The 19,398-nt window shown below is 49.2% G+C and overlaps 1 protein-coding gene and 1 long non-coding RNA gene across 3 annotated transcripts; one reads left to right on the top strand and one right to left on the bottom strand.

Annotated features, from left to right (window-relative positions):
- Positions 1-2,145: 2,145 nt before the first annotated feature.
- On the top strand, positions 2,146-5,634 carry SOX2 (SRY-box transcription factor 2). Of its 2 annotated transcripts, XM_064165156.1 has the most exons (2): positions 2,146-4,497; positions 5,298-5,634. In XM_064165156.1, the coding sequence occupies exons 1-2, from the start codon at positions 3,554-3,556 to the stop codon at positions 5,386-5,388; spliced, it is 1,035 nt and encodes a 344-aa protein (XP_064021226.1). In that variant the 5' UTR covers positions 2,146-3,553; the 3' UTR covers positions 5,389-5,634. The 2 variants fall into 2 exon arrangements, with proteins under 2 accessions (XP_064021226.1, XP_064021227.1); XM_064165157.1 differs by lacking the exon at positions 5,298-5,634 and having other exon boundaries at positions 2,150-4,501.
- Positions 5,635-14,262: 8,628 nt separating this feature from the next.
- Positions 14,263-16,961, bottom strand: LOC135187138 (uncharacterized). Its single transcript, XR_010307208.1, has 3 exons — positions 16,698-16,961; positions 15,767-15,912; positions 14,263-14,333 (listed from the first exon to the last, which is right to left on the bottom strand). It is a non-coding gene; the product is annotated as an uncharacterized LOC135187138 (long non-coding RNA).
- Positions 16,962-19,398: the final 2,437 nt, after the last annotated feature.

Below are 19,398 nucleotides of genomic sequence, written 5' to 3'. Positions count from 1 at the left end.
TTTTAACGTAATGAAATTAAAACTTTTGGAGCTCACAGCTGACATTTTGCAGAAAATTGAGTTATCAAGGCAGTAATTATTTCACAGGGAGATAAAACTCTCATAGCCCTAACTGTCAAATAGGGCCCTTTTCAGATTTTAATTACAAAATAAAATTAGTCTGCTCTTCCTCGGAAGGGTTTGTGAGTGGCTAAACAGAGCTTCCCCCAATACTGGTGGTCGTCAAACTCTGCTAATTAGCAATGCTGAGAAATTCCAGTTAACAAGGACATTCTCTAAGTCTCTGCAGGTTCCCTGCCGTTCGCCTTCATTTCCATAAGAAGATTAAGAGTGGAGGGGAACACACTCAAATGCAGATGCAGAAAAGAAGCGTTTTTAACAAGCATCATAATAGTAAGATGCTTGGCTAGTTCTCACCTAATTACTGCAAGTTAAACCTCTATTTGCTGCTAAGGACAAAAAATGGAGCTGCAATCTCCCATCTCCACAAGACTGCTTAATAGTTTGCTATAGATTGGTTACTAGTCGGTTCAAGAAATAAAATAATATGAAAATGTGTATATTTTTTCCGATACAGTTAACACGATAGGTCGCAACCTTGGAGCTTTTAGAGAAATCGGCGAATATTAGAACAATAAATACATTAAATATAAGTAGTTCATATTAATTTTCTTTTAAAGACACTCTCATTATAAGAACGAAGAGTGTCTTAAAAATAAAATTAATTATTTTAAGAAATAAGAGTATCTGCGCGGCAGAACCCGTCACTGAGAATATATGCAGACTATTTGTTTAAAGTAAGCACTTTTCATTTCCATAAATTATACCAAAGGCAACGATTTTTTAAATCCACTCAGATTAAACTAACCCTCCACAGGCCTCCCTCCCAACGTGGCTGTATTATTCCAGTGAGTGCTGTTGTTATTGTCATTAATACAGAAAATCGGGGATCATTGCATTATTTAAAGAATATATATATTTTATAGCCAGCATCCCATGTCTGTCTCCGCTTCTGCCTCTGTGTGTGTACACAGAGGAAAGACAGAAAATGCTCCCAAAGAGCCTTCGCACTCACCTAATTTTCTGTAGTGCATTATGTATATGCAGATAGTTTATTGCATCGATAATTAAAACAGTTAATTAAAATAGAGCTGTAAATACTCCCGATAACACAATTGTTAGGCATTTCCTATCTTTTATTCGTATGATAAACTCAGCTGTTAGGCAAAGGCCGGGCTCCGCCGGGGCCTCCACCCTGAGCAGGTCCCCCCACCCCCACTCCGTGCCGTCCCAGTACAGCGTGAAACCCCGGGCCGCTCCTCACGCACCTCCTACAGATACAGCTGGGTCAAAAATAACGCTTTGCTTGAGTACCTCCAAGCCCTGTCCATTAGGATGAACAAACACCACCGACACCCACGCACCCCTTCATTTCTTTCTTAAACTCTTTTGAATGAGTGGGTTTTTTTGTTTGTTTTGATTTGGTTTGGGTTTTTTACAGCGCTATCAACTCCAGACCAAAGGGAGAACAATAAAAAAGTAAGCAGGAGTCGTGCCCTTAGGAGTGTCCGTACAAGCGGAATCCGTTTATATCCCACATCTCGTAATTTGCACCTATTTTTCGACGGTTTAACCTATCACTTATCGAGGGGTTATATATACATTTTCGAATTAAATACATTAAAACCGATAGGATTTATTTGCATAATCCACATACGGGAGGAGATGGGTCCTCGTCCGCTGCGGGTTTTTATTATTATTATTTAGATTAGGTGTAATTGCCTGGTCCCTTCCAACCCCAGCCCCGTGGTCCTGTCCCTCGCTTGGCTCCCGGCGGCGCCTTCCCCGCCCGAGGCGCTGCTCGGCCGGCAGGGGGCGCCGCAGCGCCGCGGCTGAGTCAGTACGAGCACTGTCCCGGCCCCCGCCCGCTCCGCGCTCCGGCCCCCTGCAAGGGTTCCCCCACCGCCGCCCATCACTCCCACCGGCCTAACGTCGTGCAGGGGGATCTGACCGAAGGGCGGAGCAGCCCGTCGGGGTGGAGGAGGCGCGGGGCCGCGTGGATGGGGCAGCGGGGGCGGGCGCGGCGGCGCGGGGCCTGAGAGTGGCTCCCCCCTCTCCTGCTTCGTGTCCTTCTCTCCCCTCCTTCCTTTGTCGTCAAGTGCGTTTTACCAACAAAGATCCCAACAAGAGAGTGGAAGTAAACTTAGCCGGGGCTTTGTGCGGCCCGTGTAGTGACAAGAAGAGAAACAAAACTACCTATTTGTCGCGCCGGGCCGGCTCCCCCCGCTCTGTGTGCCCACCCAGCGCCGCCTGCACCCGCACAATGGGCGCGGGGTAAGGTAACGCCGCTGGGCCTGGCCCACTCCCCAGCCCCTGCACTGGAAGTCCCTGCCTCGCTTTGTGTTCTTCATGGACAGTACTTGGGGGATGCGTGCTTGCACTGGACACCCCCATCCTCTGATGTCGTGGCTAGAGAGCAGCGTTTGGCGTTGTGCGACACGGCCGGTGTGGAACAGGACCCGGGTGGATGGCCGGGAGAAGGCCACAGCCTCTTCCCGGGCTACGCGTTACGAACTCGGCTATCTGGCGTTGGCAGGCAGTAGGGTGGGACCCGGCTGAGGGCTCCCCGTTCCCGGGTTCCCCAGGCCCGCGGAGGCTGCGCTGGGCTGGCCTGGACGAGGCGAGCGGTGCACAAGCAGGGCCCCTCACAGCCAGGCGACCCCTCCATCCCGAAAAGGCACTGGCAAATAGCAGGGGCCGGAGGGGAGCCATTCACGCTCCTCTCCCCCCTATGGCCTCTCCCAGCCCCAAGACAACATCAACTTAAAAAAAAAAAAAAAAAAAAAAAAAAAAGACGAAGACGACGAAAAGGAGAAAAAAAAAAAAAACCCACACGCAGCAACAATGCTGTTTATCCACTTCCTCTAAAAGGCGTGTGTGACCTGTTGCTGGAAGAGGAGATACAAAGGCTTCCCAGTGGCTGCCTGGGCCGCCTCCGGGCCCGCCTCCCCCGCCGAGCCGTCCCGGCGGCTCGGAGCCCCCGCCCCGTTTCATGCAAAACCAGGGGTAGAGACTTGTCCTCAGTGGCGGAGCCGCCGCGCGCTGATTGGCCGGGGCGAACACATTTATTCCCTGACAAGCCCCCATCACATGGATGGTTGTCTATTAACTTGTTCAAAAAAGTATCAGGAGTTGTCAAGGCAGAGAGAGAGTGTGTGTGTGTTTGCAAAAGGGGGTAAAGTAGTTTGCTGGCTCTTTAAGACTGAGGTGGAGAGAGAGAGAGAGCGGTAGGCAGAGAAAAGGGAAAAAGGAGGAAGAAGTTTTTTAAAATCAAGGCTCCAGAGGCAATAATAGCAGTTATTAGCATTATTAATCCATCAGCGAAGAGGAAGATCCTGATCTTGATCCAAGTGTGGTTTTGGGGAGTCCCCCTCCCCCCTTTCCTACCCCTCCCTAGGAGGAAAAAAAAAAAAAAGAAAGTCCGACTTGGGACTTAACTGCGACTACTCCTCGCTTCTCCGCTCAAGGCTGGTTCCAGGCGAAAGTAGTTTGAATGTACAACATGATGGAAACCGAGCTGAAACCTCCCGCCCCCCAACAAACTTCGGGGGGAGGCACAGGCAACTCCAACTCGGCCGCCAACAACCAGAAGAACAGCCCGGACCGGGTCAAGCGCCCGATGAACGCGTTCATGGTGTGGTCCCGAGGGCAGCGGCGGAAAATGGCCCAGGAGAACCCGAAGATGCACAACTCCGAGATCAGCAAACGGCTCGGGGCGGAGTGGAAACTTTTATCCGAGGCGGAAAAGAGACCCTTCATTGACGAAGCCAAGCGGCTCAGAGCTCTGCACATGAAGGAGCACCCGGATTATAAATACCGACCCCGGAGGAAAACCAAGACCCTCATGAAGAAGGATAAGTACACGTTGCCAGGGGGCTTACTGGCACCGGGCACCAATACCATGACGACTGGGGTAGGGGTTGGGGCCACCTTGGGAGCTGGGGTGAACCAGAGGATGGACAGTTACGCGCACATGAACGGCTGGACCAACGGAGGCTATGGGATGATGCAAGAGCAGCTCGGCTACCCGCAGCACCCGGGCTTGAACGCGCACAACGCGGCGCAGATGCAGCCCATGCACCGCTACGACGTGAGCGCCCTGCAGTACAACTCCATGACCAGTTCGCAGACTTACATGAACGGATCACCTACCTACAGCATGTCTTACTCCCAGCAAGGAACCCCGGGTATGGCGCTGGGCTCCATGGGCTCGGTGGTCAAGACGGAATCCAGCTCCAGTCCCCCCGTAGTCACTTCCTCGTCTCATTCAAGGGCTCCTTGCCAAGCTGGGGACCTTCGGGACATGATCAGCATGTATCTACCAGGTGCTGAAGTACCAGAACCAGCTGCCCCAAGCAGACTTCATATGTCCCAACACTACCAGAGTGCACCTGTTCCTGGCACAGCCATTAATGGCACACTCCCTCTATCACATATGTAAGACAAAGGGGCCGGGGAGGGGGGAGAGGGCGGGGGGGGGGGGGAAGGAAAACTAAACAAAACAAACCACAAAAAAACTTTTATTAGAAATTCTGGACTTTGTTTTTTCTTTTGTGGTTTTTTTCTTTTTCTTTTTTTTTTTTTTTTTGACTATTTTTGTACAGAGAAAACTCGAGGTGGGGTGGGGGGATGGGGGGGGGGGGGGGCAGATTTAAACCGACAAGGAACTTGTATAGATCTCGAAGGGGAAGCAACTACACAAAACTTTTAAAAAGTTCTAGTGAAAACGGTAGGAACTTTGCAGAAAGTTTGCAAAAGTCTTTACCAATAATATTTAGAGCTAGACTCAAAGAGCGAAGAGGAAAATGTTTTAATATTTGCAGGCAACTTTTGTACAGTATTTATCAAGAGAAACATGGCAATCAGAATGTCCATTGGTACTAGAGAGAGAAGAAAAACAAAAACAAACCGCGCGAATTTACCAATTATTTAAAATTATAGATTCTACTTGGAGAAGTGTGGCTTTGGCCACACTTAGAGCAGCTGCGAGAGGAGAGGAAATTATTTCACATCATTTGGACATTTAAATTGTTTTCAAATTTGTGCAAAAGACAAAAGAGGGGAAAAAAAAGGTAGGATGCGTACTTGCGAACCGTGGGCTTGGTTTGCTGTAAAAGAGCAAACGTTTAGTTTCTACTAATTTTTTTTTTTTTTTTTTTTACTTCTTGTTAAAAAGCAAAAATTGCCATGCAGGTTCACACGCCGTTTGTTAATTTATAATAATTTTTTGTTTCCAGACTTCATCCTGTTCAAAGAAAAGGAAAAAAAAAAAAAAGGAAAAAAAAAAAGGAAAATACTGTGTTTGAAATATTTTCTTATGGTTTGTAATATTTCTGTAAATTTATTGTGATGATATTTTAAGGTTTTTTTTCTTTTTCTTTTTTTTTTTTTTCTCTCGTTTTCCGTAGTTGTATTTTAAAGATTCGGCTCTGTATTATTTGAAATCAGTCTGCCGACAGTCCATGTATATATTTGAACTAATACCATCCTTATAACAGGTACATATTCAAGTTAAGTTTTTACTCCATTATGCACAGTTTGAGATAAATAAATTTTTGACATATGGACACTGAAGTTCCGCTTGAGTCTTGGATTTATTTTAGTAACGCAAGATACTTTTTAAATAATTCATGCAGTAGAAGGTATCATCGTAGTCAGATGGTAGGATAAATAATGCAGAAATATATATATATATATATATATAAAGCATTAATTTTTTATATGTACGTATAGACAGAGGAAGTACGATAGCTTTAATGGCATAACTGCTTGTGCCTTCTTCGGGGGGCCGGGAATGCTTAGTGGGAAGCTCGTTCCCCGATTCCCTTCCCTCCCAAGGAGGCGGGGTGCGATGAGGTATGGGGGGTTTCAGACTCGGCTGCTCTTGACCACTTGTTGCCTCCGGCGGGGTCGGGCCAGGGGCTGCCGGAGGGCGAAGCTGGCGCGGAGAGGCAGTGCGGCCCGAACACTGAGATCAGGACCCGTGTTTGCACCTACAGATAATTTATTTCTCTCTTTTTCACGCGGAGCTTTCTTTCTTCGGGGCATGCAGGAGGGAAGCAGGCTTTCCGTGGCTGTGGGAGCCGTGAGGCGGACGGCCCGGCCCGGCCCGGCTCGGCGGGAGCAGCTGCGGCGCTGGCAGCGGCTGGGAGCTCCCCACTCCCTTTGTTCGGGACTTCCCAAACTTTCCTCTCCTGGCTTCTGGGCAGCGCAGGAGGAGGTGAGAGGTGGGGGAGGGGGGCGGGCTCGGACGGGCAAGGTAAGAAATAACAAAAAGCCAACAAACAAACAAAAACAATCGAATACCAGAGACCTTCACACTTTATCACAGCTCTTTCTTGAATCCTATTTCTTAAATTGCCAGCGCTGTGTAGCCCCGTTTCGGACATTCTCTGCAGCCGGTCACAAGCCCCAAACAGAAGCGGTGGCGCCCGCCAAATAGGAGGAGAGATTCACCATCCGTGCCAGGTAGAGCTTTGCTTTGTACAGTTGTAACCGCAGTTGCCTAGGAGAAGGCTCCGCGCTGCCGATCGCGGGCTCATTCTGGCGCCGGGGCAGGACAGGGCCAGTGGGCAGTGGGACTGAGCAACAGCTGCGGCAGCCCCTCATACTCCCCTTCAAGCTCCAGCATTTGTCTGGTGCTCCTAACGTGGCTGCTGTTTCCATCATGAAATGCCATGGGAGAAGCGCGAGTGATAATAACAATTAAAAAAATATATATAGGTACTAAGTTGGGGGCACTGTGATTGCAGATTGGTCGTGTCTTCTGCTAATGATGTGTTGTGCATGGCAATGGAAGGATGTGATGGCTGGCTTAGGCAAGGCACAAAGTGGGCGCCTCGGGATGGGGCCAAGTGTGGCTCAGTTTTTCTCTCCAGTGTTTCTTCTTGTTTGCTGGATTTCACTTTAGCTGGAGGAAGAAGAAAGCAGGGGGTGGGGGGGGGTGGGGTGGATGTGGAAGGGGAGGGCAAGGGGAGTGAGGGGGGGAACAAAAAAGAATCAAATAACAACAACAAGCAACAACAAGAAGTTACCTAGCTGGTTGTGGGTTTTATTTGGTACTGCTGTTTCCTAGGCTCCATTCTGGCCTCCATCCTTGAAGTCTGGTGTCCAGATGAAAACTAACATTGCCAGACTAGGACTTGTGGAGTTTTATGCTCACTGCCTGGTTTTGTAGTTGAGTCTCCTATGCTCTTTTTTATTTGTGCACCGTCCCAGTGCTCAGGTAGCACAGCAGCTCTTTCAGAATTCCAGCCTTTTCTATTTCTTTCACGTTAGTGTAATGGGTAAAATACTCTTTTTCAGAGCTGCGAGCATTTGCAATGCATCTGGGGATTACTCACGTGGTAAGGAGCCCTCATCCCTGCTTTGCTCTCCTTGCTGAGAAAAGAGAACCAGGAATAAAAGCCCAATCGATATCGTGATTCCATTTTTTAAAAGCGAATCTTAGCCAATTACAGCAATAAAACCTGGCCCCTTTTTGAAGTGTTAACTAAAATATTCGAGGGGGGTAGTTGGAAATGTTGGTCCTTTTACAATTCGCATAGGGTAGGCAAGCTAATACCATTAAACAAAAGGCACTAAGCCACATATTCAGGCTTAGTGAATTCAGCAACTTTTTATATGGGCAATTTGTTTAAGCTTAGATTTTGGAGTATGATGTGGAATATATCTGTGGTTGAAACCTGATCTCCCTTGGACAGATTCCTTCCATCCATCCATCCATTTATCTGTTTAGAAGATAACCCAAAGCATTTTATAGGTACTACTGAATGATTTTATTTCTAAAGTGTTACTTGGGGGCACACCATTGTCCATTGCTAATTTCAAATTCAAGGCATTCAGTAACCCCTTTTACACCTAAGCCATTATCCCGGGCTTTCGTTTATGGCAGCTGAAATGTGTAGCAGAGCTTGTGGACATGCTTTTATTTTGATTGTTGAAGACCTTCTGGATTCTCTGTGTTTTCCCTATGGTGAATTGTGTGTTTCATACCCAGGGTGATGCTCGGCCTGAGTGCACCAGTGTAATATTTCACTAACCTTTTGCAGAGCCAAAAGGAACTCGGGGATAAGATTATAGTTCCCCGTGTTATTTTTTTTTTTTTTTTTGCCCCGGCTTTTTAAGGACCAGGGTGTTAAAATATTTTGCGGAACTGGAGAGGTAGATTAGCAGGGTTTCTTGCCAAAGCTAGGAAGCTGGTATTACAGACTGTCCCAGGGGGAAATCGCTCACATTAACCACTAAATGAATATTTGACAAGGGCTCATTCGGGGGGTATTATTACTACAAACGGGTCCCTACTGGACTTTCCAAGGGTCAAAGAGCAATGGTTCAATTAATTATTTAGACTGTTAGTAGATTTGGTTGTAATAGCTGTACTTATTTCTACAACTCACAGCTTCTTGTGGTGCGGGATCTGGAGAGAGGCTCTCTGCCTCCAGCCCCTCTCCAGCTCGCGGGCAGCAGCGACGAGGTGAGCGGCTGCCAGATGATATTTCTCCTCTGAAAACATGTTTTTGTTCCTTGGGATGCCCACTGGTGCCGTGTGGGACATCGGGAGTGGTGGTGGTCCCTCCAGCAGCGTGTTCTCTCTCAAGATTAATTCCTCCTCGTCCCCAACGGGCACCAGACCAGTCTATCTGTCTCCAAATAGGAGGCAGATAGCTCAGCAATTTAAGTAGTATATGATATAGGTCCCACTGAAAGAAAGAGGCCCATTACTGATAGGTGTGATTAGATACACTTCAGCTATTTAAAGCCTAACCTAACTCAAATATGAAAATGTAAAGCCTGCCTCAGTGCGTACTAGATTTCTGAGAATGTATGCAAAATGCTGACTTTCAGATGGCTGGAGAGCTTCATCTTGGGCCTTTTTAATGCCAGCCAGCCTCTCTTGACTGTCATTTCAACATTTTTGTTGGGGGGGTGGGAGTGTGAGAGAAGGGAGGATTATTTTGTTTAATTTCTACAACAAACATGTCCACAGTAGTAGATACTAAAAAAAAAAAAAAAAAGTTGGGAGTGTGCGATTAGGTGACAATAATATATGTTGAATGAATAAGAGATAAGCTGCAAAGGGGGAGAGGGAAGCAGTAATTACAAACCAAATTCATTCAGCTTTTCAGGACTTTTGTTGTGGGAGCTCCATTGACGGGCTTCGAGCTGCCAGTTTTCTCACATTAAAAAGAACTGATCAGCGCCTCAGGGGGACAAGCAACACCGCTTAACTGCATAGTGATGGGGTCCTCATTTAGAGCCATTACAACAAGAAAATTAAACAGAGCCTTTGTGTGCACCAGGTTTACTTTTCAATTGCTGACAGTTTATAGCTAACTGCTCAGAGATTGAAGTTTGATTGCGGTTTGATCGCCCGCTAGTTAGCACCACCGCTATTTGAGATTTGGTAATTAAAACCAGGTTTTTTTTCTGATGATGGCACGGGGAATTGCAAGAAGTTTGGTACTGTTTTGCTTTTGAGGAATCAGTTCAGCTGGCGACGACGCACAGCGCTGAAGTGAGTGCGAGAGCTTTTGCGAGATGGGGGGGGGGGGGGGGGGGGGAAAGAAAAACCCAAACCCAACAAACAGAAAGGGAAAATCTGCACGTTTGGCTGAAAGAGAGCGAAGTTCCGTTCCCGGGCCAGCACTACGTCGGGCACCGGCCGGCTGCGCCCGGGGACAGCGGCACGACCGTGCTGCTCCTCAGCTTCGCTCTGTGCCTGAGAGCTCGGTAGAGCCCCCTGCGCCGGCAGGTGCGGGCGGGCGGGCGGAGTGGGGCGGGGAGGGAACAAAGCGAACTCCGAACCTTGCCGTGGTGCTTTTTAGGTTTTGGTTTTAGAGTCCGCAGCGGGTTTGCTGTGACTGAGCCCTGTCTGCATGAACGTGCTTCTGAGAGTATGTGTGAGTTTGCATTCATGGTATGTGAATATGTGTGCAGTGTCTGAGTGTGTGCAAGCGTGTGTGCGCTGTGGTGCGCAGTGTGTGTGTCTGTACGCGTGTGCGCCTGTGCGTGCAGGGGGAGGGGGCGCACGGAAGCGAGCTGTAATTTTTCCTTATAATTTAGCAAGAGGGGTAGAGAGCCGGGCCGGGCTGGGACACTGACTGCAGACGGTCGGTCCCCGCCGGCCCAGCTCTCCCGCAATAGACGGCCGCATCGCTGAAGGCCCGTGCGCAGGAGTGCCGGAGGCAGCCCGTGTTCAAGGGTCCCGGCCAGGCGTAACCGAGTAGGGAGCGGGGCCGGGCAAGTTTGTCCCGGAATTTGTCTCCGGTAACTCCGTCTGAGCGAACCAGCGTGGCGTGCTGCCTCTCAAGGACCTCTGCCATGTATGAGGGAAATTTTGCACCGTGATTTTGTGTCTCTTTTTTTTCCTTCTTCTTAATTTTATTTTTTAAAATAATTTAAAGTTTTCTGTATGTTTTACTTGCACCTCCTTCCCCGCCCCCTCTGCCCTGGGTAAAAGAGCCTCTTCTTCCTTCCAAGTGCGTTCCAAGCTCAAATCACGGAGGGGTTATTCCAAGGCAGCTGACTTCTTCAGAGGAGCGAGAAGGCCGGCAGCTCTGCGGGTTAGTCCTTGAGGGGCTTCCCACGGGGCGAAGGACTGCCAGGCCGCTTCCGCAGAGCTGTGTCGGACCAAAGTAGTGATGCCGCCGGTTTCTAAAGTCTCTGGGGGCGTGGGACTCCAGCAAGCCAAGGGGTAGCCCGTGGTCCAGAGCTGGCAGTGTCCTCTCGGATTTCCAAAGCATGTCCCTCTCTCCCGAGCACAGCAGCGGGCACGGGGTTCTGGCCCTGACCCGCGCGCTGGGCCGCTGCCCCGGGGGAACGGGAAGGGAGGCCCGGCCCCCTGGGGGCTCCTCCGCCCCGCGACCTCGGTGACCCCATCATCTCCGCAGCAGTTGGAACTGGTGACGTAATGTGGGCGCTTTTTTGCAGACAGTCGTGATTAGTTGGGGGGGTGGAAGAGGGGGAATCCCCCCGGCTGCTGGAGAAATCTACTGCAAGAAGTCTGAGAAAGGCTGCTCCGGGACATGCGCTCACACACACATCCCCATCCCCGGCTGCGGGCCTGATCCTGCAAAGCTGCCCCCGCACTGGCACTGGGGAGGCCAAAGCGGAGCTTCCTCGGGCGAGTGGGGCCGCCCGAGGCCGGATCCAGCTTAATGAGAAGCGAACCCCGCTGCGCTCTGCAGGGCGGCCCGGCCGGCGGGCTGCGCTCAGGGCGGGACTGGGGCTCTCTGGAGCGAGGCTGGGGCTTGTCCCCACGCTGCCCCCAGCTGCCTGACTCCTGACAGGGGTGCCAGTGCCACAGGAGACGCTCTCCAACGTGTCTTTTTGGCATTTCTTGCAGTGATGGTTCCTTTAAGCTCTTACAAATTACAAAAGTTGCGGAAGACAGAGAAATAATTAATGTATTAAAACAAGCAGTGAATTCCTCAGGAGGCACCTTATCGACTCCAGCCACACTGGCTTCATCCCTCCTCGTATGCTAATGTCCCGTGACGTCACCGGCGCCAGATTGAATGTGAATCAGTTATGAAATTATTAGTTTTAGCTTAAAAAGCAATCTGGCTCTCCCGTGAGTGGGGTTTTGTGTTGCTGCGGGTTCTCGCTTCGTGTCCTCCTTGTGTTGTACACACACAGTAGTTGCTACTTTCCTGTCACATGAAACAATATTTCCAAAGCACACATCCGAACAGGAGTTGATATAAAGAAATCCACAGATTAATTTGGTCCCGTTTTTGAGACGGACGTGTCTTCCTTATCGGTACACACATTACACCCAAAACCAGACAATCGGATTTTCTCCTACTTTTCAGGTAGGCAAGAACTCCTTGTGATTTGTTTTTGTTAAGATCCTACTAAGAGCGTGGGATTCTTTGCCAATCAAACCAAAAAACAAACCAAAACCCAGGAGTTTGCTTTTGCTCGCGATAGAAAAAAAGTAAGGTAGTAAAGGGGGAAATTAAAAAAAAAAAACAACTTTGTTTCAAATAGAAAGATTTTTATTCTGGAGTTTGAAAACGAGGGCAGCCCAGCAGTGGAGGGCCAAGGGATCTGAGCGGGCAACAATGGGAATTAACACCGTTTCAATCGCCAAGGCCACTCTAATTAGATGTCTGGATCCGGAGAGATCAAATACCTGAATCTAAACCTCTCGTCTCGTTTTCTTTCGCTTGCAAATGCTAAAAACCAAACCCAACAACAACAAAAAAACCCAACCCAAACCAAACAAACCCACCAAAAAACCCTCAACAACAAACCACCACCATCCCCCACATCCCGCAAAACAACGAACTTTTAAAAATGTTTAAAGAAACTAAACTAAATTCCCCGGAGTCTCTTTCGAGGAGTTTTGCCGGTAACAACTTTCTCCCGGGTTCAGAGTGACTTTCAGCCCCGGCACTGCCCCGCGGCTCCTGCCTGGACACCCACGGTAACACCCCCCTGCCGCTTTCACATACGCATCCTCTCCTCCCCATCGCCAACCTCAAATGCTTAGGGACACTTTGGTCTCTTTGGCTGCTTCTCTCTTCCCGTTTCCCGACAGCAGGCTGCTCTGCTACTATGAATTATGAATAAACTTGTAGCTCTTTCTCCTCGGGACACTGGCCCCCGGCCCCTCACTCTGTTCTGGGGCATGAGGAGGCCCCATAGCGAAGCTGCACCCGGCCCGGGGAGGGGGATGGCACCAGCCCCAGCTCTGCTTCCAGCAGCCCTCTAAGCACAGAAAGGGAGAAAAAAAAAAAAAAAAAGGAAGAAAAAAAGAAAAAGTTATAACAACTGGCTGAGAAGTGAGTTTTCTGACTAATGAAATCCAAAGTGAGTGGCGAATATAAAGTATTGTAAGATTTCTTCCCTGCCCCCCCCCCCCCGGCACTGATTGGCAATACTTTTTTTTTTTAATTTTTTTTTACTTTTTTTTTTTTTTTTTTTTTGTTGGTTTGAAAAGCAGGAAGAAATGTAATGAATTGAGTGCTGTCAGAGATGTCTTCTCTGTTGATGTGGTGAATGGCAGTAGCTCCCTGATCCAGTGCAGGTGCAGTAGAGCTGGGGAATAAAAGAGGGGGGCTCTCTGTTCAGTGGAAAAAGCACATTCCCTACAATAGACCACACACTGCCAGCCAGCACGGCATCAGCTCACACTCTCAGACTTTTTTCGCCTCTTTCCACAGTCCTGAGCTCACAAAATGGCTATACATTAGCACTAGTTAGGGTTTGCTTTTAATGAACAGTTGTGACTCCTTTTGCCCAACATTAAAATCTGCTGTGCTCTCTCTGAGGACAGGTCTGTTTTGATCACAGGTTTCCTTCAGGACTAGCGATTACACCGGGGAAAAATAATTTTTAAAATGAAGCTTTCTATTAATAAGTGCTTTTTAAAAGTGCTCCGAACGGGGGAAGTTTTCTTTTAAATACAGATAATAAAATAGTGTGGGAAGGAGGAGAGACACTGTTTTTAAATGGATGAAATGGTCTAATCCTATACACTAACGCGTATTAATCCTGTTCAGAGAAAACCTGTCTCCGTTTTGGCTTAATATATGAATCTTAGATGCGGATAAAACTTTGTGCTTCCATTAATTCTGCTCAGATTGGGTTTTCTGTCTTTTTTTCTCCCTTTTCTTTTTCTCCAACCCCCCCCCCCCCCCTTTTTTTTTTCCCCCCATTTTCCTCTACGATCTGCTCCGAGGAGGCTGGATGGTTACTCAAGTTTTATTTTAAATTATTTTCAGAGCGAGGGCTCGCTCCTCAGCCAAGAGGGTTGATTGATTCTGTCTCACTCCGCCTCGCATTTAATGTGCCTCGTGCTATCTCAGCCAAGCCAATCAGTTGGGATTTTCATGGCAGCCCTTGCTGATTCCTCTTGCACCTATCCTACAAGAAGTAGATTAAGCTCTTTTGGAAACACTTTCTGATTCATTGCTCTGAGGAATACTGCTCGTCGTTTGGTTATAAAAAAACATGTTACTGTAAAGTTCTTTTTTTCACTCTGATAGTAACAAATAGCATCATCTCCTGGAACAGTTTGGCAAAGCCATTCTTTGCTTGAATGCTGCTAAGCTGGAGAACCTGACAGCTAACTAGTTATTACCTGAACTCCGAGTAAACTCCCCCAGATAATCACAAAACGTGTTGGCAATAAATGACATTAGAAATAACAGTCAGATGTCAAAGGGTGCCTGGAGCACGTTTCCAGGGGTCAGATCTTGTCGTCCCGATCACAAAAGAACGGATCGTGTCTAGATAGGACAGAAGAGATCGTATCGACGCGCCTGTATGGAAAATACAGATCGTTGTCACTTTGTTTTCAGGAAGTTTCAAACACGCCGGAGCACCGTCCTCTGACAGTGCCTTATTTACTGCCAACAAGTTGGAGCTTTCCCAACACCAACCTTCGCCCCGTTGGGGTTTAATAAAATAAGTGAAAGAGAGCTGAGCTTTGTCGGGGAGTGCTCCGTGTTCTCCCACCCAGGCGGGGTGTGCTCAGGGTGCCCGGAACCGCCCGGGAGAAGGAGGCGCGAACCGCTGCTGCTCCCCGCGCCCGCGTTCCCATTTTCTGTCCCTCAGACTACTTGCCCGCCTTTGTGTCCTCTTGCTGCACACACCCATAATTAAACCTTCCTTCTTACCGCTTACATCCCGGACCCAAGGGGCAACTCAAACCTATTTAGATCGCCTTGGCTGGTTGCACAAATTTAAGTGGCAAATGAGTTATAAACCTAATATCTGCGTTAATAAAAACAATTATTTGATTATGGCGGAGGAAATTTGCTGGAGTACAAGGATGCGGCCGGATTTGCGTTTTGGTGGCTCGTCTTTGGATTGAACCCAAATGCCTTATAAAAAAAAATCAACAACCCACAATATTTCTCTGAAAAAAAACCCAAAACCCTCACCAACAAAATAAAAAGCGTCCCAAAATTCCAGTTCTAAACCTAACCTTATAAAAATTCGCCCCGGTGAGGGGAGCGTTGTGGCACATTTGCCGTGTTATTTGGAAGCAGATTTATTTTGTAAACTGGAAAAAAAAAAAATCAATATGAAATTTGAGTGGCTTCAAATTAATTGAAAACAATCAACACGGGGGACCATTAATCACAAACGCTGCTAACTCTCTCACTTTTTTCCCAGCTAAGGACGAAGTTTTTGCGACTCTTTCAAGTGTATTTGTGCTTCTGGTTTTACAAGGAAAAGTGAGGATGCAACAACACCAGTCGCGTTGTCTTTTCTATACTTTTAAAGCTAACATATTGTTTGATTACTAATTCGAGTTAATATGATCTTTATGGCAACATAACAGTGGATAATTGGCCCTTTTTCTGAACAACAATGTAAATCACAATCGCTTTATTATTTAATAACGTCAAACGCTTCGTTGGATTGGCCCCGACAGAGAAGACCTTTTCTTTCTAGGCAGTGTTGTTGAGAAAGAACAATGCAGATCTAATTGTGGAGATTTCAGAAGTTGGCTCCTGTAAATGAACAGCTTAGATATGGAAGTTCCAGCAGATGTCTGCACTTTTCCCTGTGACAAACCTTGTAACCCCCCTTCCTCCCCCACTGCCCCGTCCTCCCCCCCTCCCCGACTTATTGAAGATTTTTTGTTCTCACATCCTAGCAACAACCTAAATCTTCCAGTCGCAAATACACCCCATTCCCCTCGTTACTATACAGCACTTCAGATGGCAGGCTTAAGCGTACACACCAAATTAGTGCTTGGCCCAAGGCGCGCTTGCCCCTCGCTTGCTCTTCGCCCCGGGCCCCCCCATCAGCTGCGGGCTGCGGAGGAGGGGAGGCCGGGGAAGGGGCTTCGGGTTCTCGACTCTGCGGTTCGCCACCTTCTTGCCAGCCCTGTAAACGTGCCGGGATTTGTTTTGCGACAGTTAGGAGGCGACTGCAAGTTGCACATGCAGTTGTATGGCAGGGAAGGTGCCAGGGCCTGCCAGCTTCGGGAAGGGGGGAAGCAGAACCGGCCCTCGCCGGAGGCCCCCTCTGTGCCACCCGCTGCCAGGGGGATATGGGTGCTCTGCTTCTCCGTCGCTGAGCTTGCCCTGGGGCGCGTGGGCAGACAGCCTCCCCGGGTTGGCTCCGAGGAGAAGTTGCGCTACTTGTGTCAGGAGGAGACGCACATCCCAGCGCGCATCCACTGTTTAGGCTACATCGCCCAGCCCTGGGCTGCGCACTGCCCCGCAGAGCGCTCCGCGGTTTGGGCGTTGCGCGGGTGCGCTAGAGAGGACCTGCGCGGGGCTAGCCGGCCGGGTTGGCGGATCCCGCTCGCCTTCTGCACTGTCAGCCTCTCCGAGGGCAGTTCGGAGAGAAGCTGATTTGGCAAACTTCGGCGGAGGGGGCTGCCAGCGCTGCCGAGCCCCTGCCCGTCCTGCTCGCTCGCCCCAGCCCCAACAATGAGCGCTTTGATGCGTGCTGGGGGCCCCGCCGGCGGGGGGTCAGGGCGGTGTGTACCAGCCCGTGGCTACCGGGGCTGTCAGGATATGAGGCTCACGCATCAAACTCGGGATATTTTACTTCTGTCTTTTTCTTTTAGTAGGAAAAAAAAATCCCAAAACATAAACTAGCTAAATCCGCTCCCTCAGAAAGCTCGGCGAAGCCCCTTTCTGCCCCCTCCTGGGTGATCCCACCTCTGTCTGGGGCAGAAGCCCCCCAGCTGCAGCGATGTCACTCCCTGGTGCTGTTTCTTGCTGGTTCCAGGGCCTCCGGCCCCCACCTCGCTCAGCCCCGCCACCCACAGGGCAGCGCCACCCTAAAAACTGAGGACACCAGCATCACACCTGCAACGGGGTGGGGTTTTTCGTTCGTTTGCGAGAATCCACTCGAGGAAGGGATTAAAAACACAGAGCTGATCCCTGAAAATCCCCGAAACAGTGGACTCGGGGATGCCAGCCCTGCCTGCAGCCGCGGGAAGTGGCTAAAATCCCTGTTGACCTTTTTCTTCTGGAGTTGGTGGAAAATCGTGATTTCATTTTATTTTTTACCTTTCCGGTCTCGTTTGTTTGTTTTAGAACTTTATTTTCCCCTGCTGTTATCATCTGGCGCGGGGAGGACTGCGAACTCTGGGTGCTGACGTGGGAAAGCCGAGGGAAGTGGGGATGCAGAGGGTTGCAGAGGGGATTGGGAGTGCAGAGAGGAGCGAGAGTGCAGGGAGTCGCCAGGGCTCTCCCGGCCGGCAGACGCAGAGACATCCCCGCGGCGTGCCAAGGGTTAACCACGTCCATCGAATGGAACTTCCCCAAAAAAAAACATGAAAAGAGCTCTCTCGGAGCCCCGAGCTGCAGCGGGCCGGGCCGGGCCATGCCGAGCCGTGCCGCGGGCGGGGGAGCCCTGGGCGGCTGCCACTCCCCCCCTAATGAGCTCATTTCCATGTCTGCGCCTCCCGCATCTGTGAGAAAATCCGCCGGGACATCTAGCGTGCCGATGCGGCCTGGGCTGCCCCGGTATCCCCGGTGACAGCGCCCGCCCGGGAGAGCTGCGCCTGTTGGGAGGAAGACTAGAGAAATACAATAAAACTTCTCCTGGCACCTTGCAGGCTTCTGCGCAGAGGAAGGACCCTGCGCCCACGCGTGTCGTTCGTGGGCTGGGCTCCCTGAACCCCCGCCTTGAGTCGTGCGCAGGTGGGGGGTGTGCAAAAATGCCCGGGGATAGTCCGAGCGGGGGAAGGGAGCGTTGAATAGCCCCACACTTATCAATAACAAGATGTATAAATATCAAAGTGAAGCAGCCCGAGTAAGTCTTTCTAGAAGCGAGGAGGAAGCTTAAGCAGCTTTCTTTAATGGTGATTTGTAGCTCTGTAAGGGGCACGGATAGCAAATACCCTGCAGGTGCATGTTGTAACACTGCCATCCGGACTTTAATGTAGATTACTCTCCAACTCGTTTGATCGGTCCTTTGAAACCCTTTACAATTGCCTGTGACGAACCGCCAGTCTCAGGTTTTTTTTTTTCTTTGAATAATGCCTTAAGGGTAAGTCCTCGGGGCTTTTAAAGATCTCCAGAGCATTTTTAAAAATCACTTTAGATTTTTACTTTAGAGTGTGGGTCCGTGTCTCTCAACTTGAGATTGTTAAGAGGCATCTTTTAAATCATTAATCATCTAATAACCACCAACGTTACTCCGGATTGGAGATTCTGGGATCTTCTAAAGATCTCCAAACATTTCTATTGCTTTTGGGATCATCCTGGCTGAAAATTAGGAAGCAAACACCCCATCCCTCCTGCTGAAGCCCTGAAGCTGTTAGTTCTCTGATGCTTATGGACTCTACTGGGTAAACCCGTGCTTAAGGCCTTTTATCTGGCCATCGTGAAGCCCCGTGGAGGGGTTGGTGGGGGTTGCGGCAAAGATCCGGGGGTCCTTGCACCCCTACCCTGCCATGGGACCTCTACTCGCTGCTATGTTTGTGCCTCCTAGCAAACACTGAGAAGGGGTTGAGGAGGAAAAGAACGCCAAACCCTAGACTAGACAAGAAGATGCAATAAATCTCTCAGATGTTTCCACTCTCTGCAAATAACGTTTAACCTTTAATATTTATTCGTTACTATTAATTCAAAATAATAATTACTGAACTTTTGGCCCTTCAACTTCCACAAGTGATGCTTTGTTTCTCTAAAATAAACTTGCGAGAAGCAATCCCTCCATATCAAACTAGGGATTTGAATTAAAGGCCCATTTGGGGCACTTGAGACTACAAAGGGTTACACATAAATAAATGCCACATTTGCCTACTGCAAAAGTTTTCTCTGTCCTTTCTCAGTCACAACAGGGGAGGAAAAAGCCGTCGTTTATTATCTAGCGCTGGGCAGGAGCAACCCCTCCAGAATGTGCTCTTAGATTTGGCCGGCTGAAGAGGAACTCTTCCCCCTCCCTCCTCAACAGCAGCTCCTTTTGTTCTCCAGATCTCTTTCCCAATTTCAAGCTTCACTTGCAGATCCTAAGTTTGTTTGTTAATGACGCTATCACCATCTGGCTCGTCCTACTTTCCAAAAGATATAAATCTCCCCAGTTTCATTGCCTACATTATCATTTAAGTGCCACCATAGCTGGAAGAAAAATATGCTTTCAAGGCTCCAAATTCTCTTGCACGGAGAAACTTCCCCGAGCGCGGAGCTGCCGCCCGCCCGGGCGGCGGGCCGCCTTGCACGGCTTGCTTCAAATGGATTTCACCTTGCAGCAGTGCTTGGAGAGGGGCAGACAGCACCATTTAAGTTTCCTACTAGAAACTTAAGTGAACCTTTCCCCCCTGCAATTTTTTTTTTTTTTTTGAACTGTTTAATGCATCTGGCTACTCTCAATCGTTATCGTCGGCGGGCAGAGGGATGCTCGCCCACC

This window comes from Pogoniulus pusillus, chromosome 26, assembly GCF_015220805.1.
Source record: "Pogoniulus pusillus isolate bPogPus1 chromosome 26, bPogPus1.pri, whole genome shotgun sequence".
NCBI lineage: Eukaryota > Metazoa > Chordata > Aves > Piciformes > Lybiidae > Pogoniulus > Pogoniulus pusillus.
The sequence above is the reverse complement of the archived record's forward strand: the minus strand, read 5'-3'. Positions and strand labels throughout refer to the sequence as shown.

Excerpts from the sequence above, each read along its gene's own strand:
- SOX2 (XM_064165156.1), top strand. The coding sequence starts at position 3,554 with ATGTACAACATGATGGAAACCGAGCTGAAACCTCCCGCCCCCCAACAA. Across the intron at positions 4,498-5,297 it reads ACACTCCCTCTATCACATAT|ACTTCATCCTGTTCAAAGAA; the intron begins GTAAGACAAAGG and ends TTTTGTTTCCAG.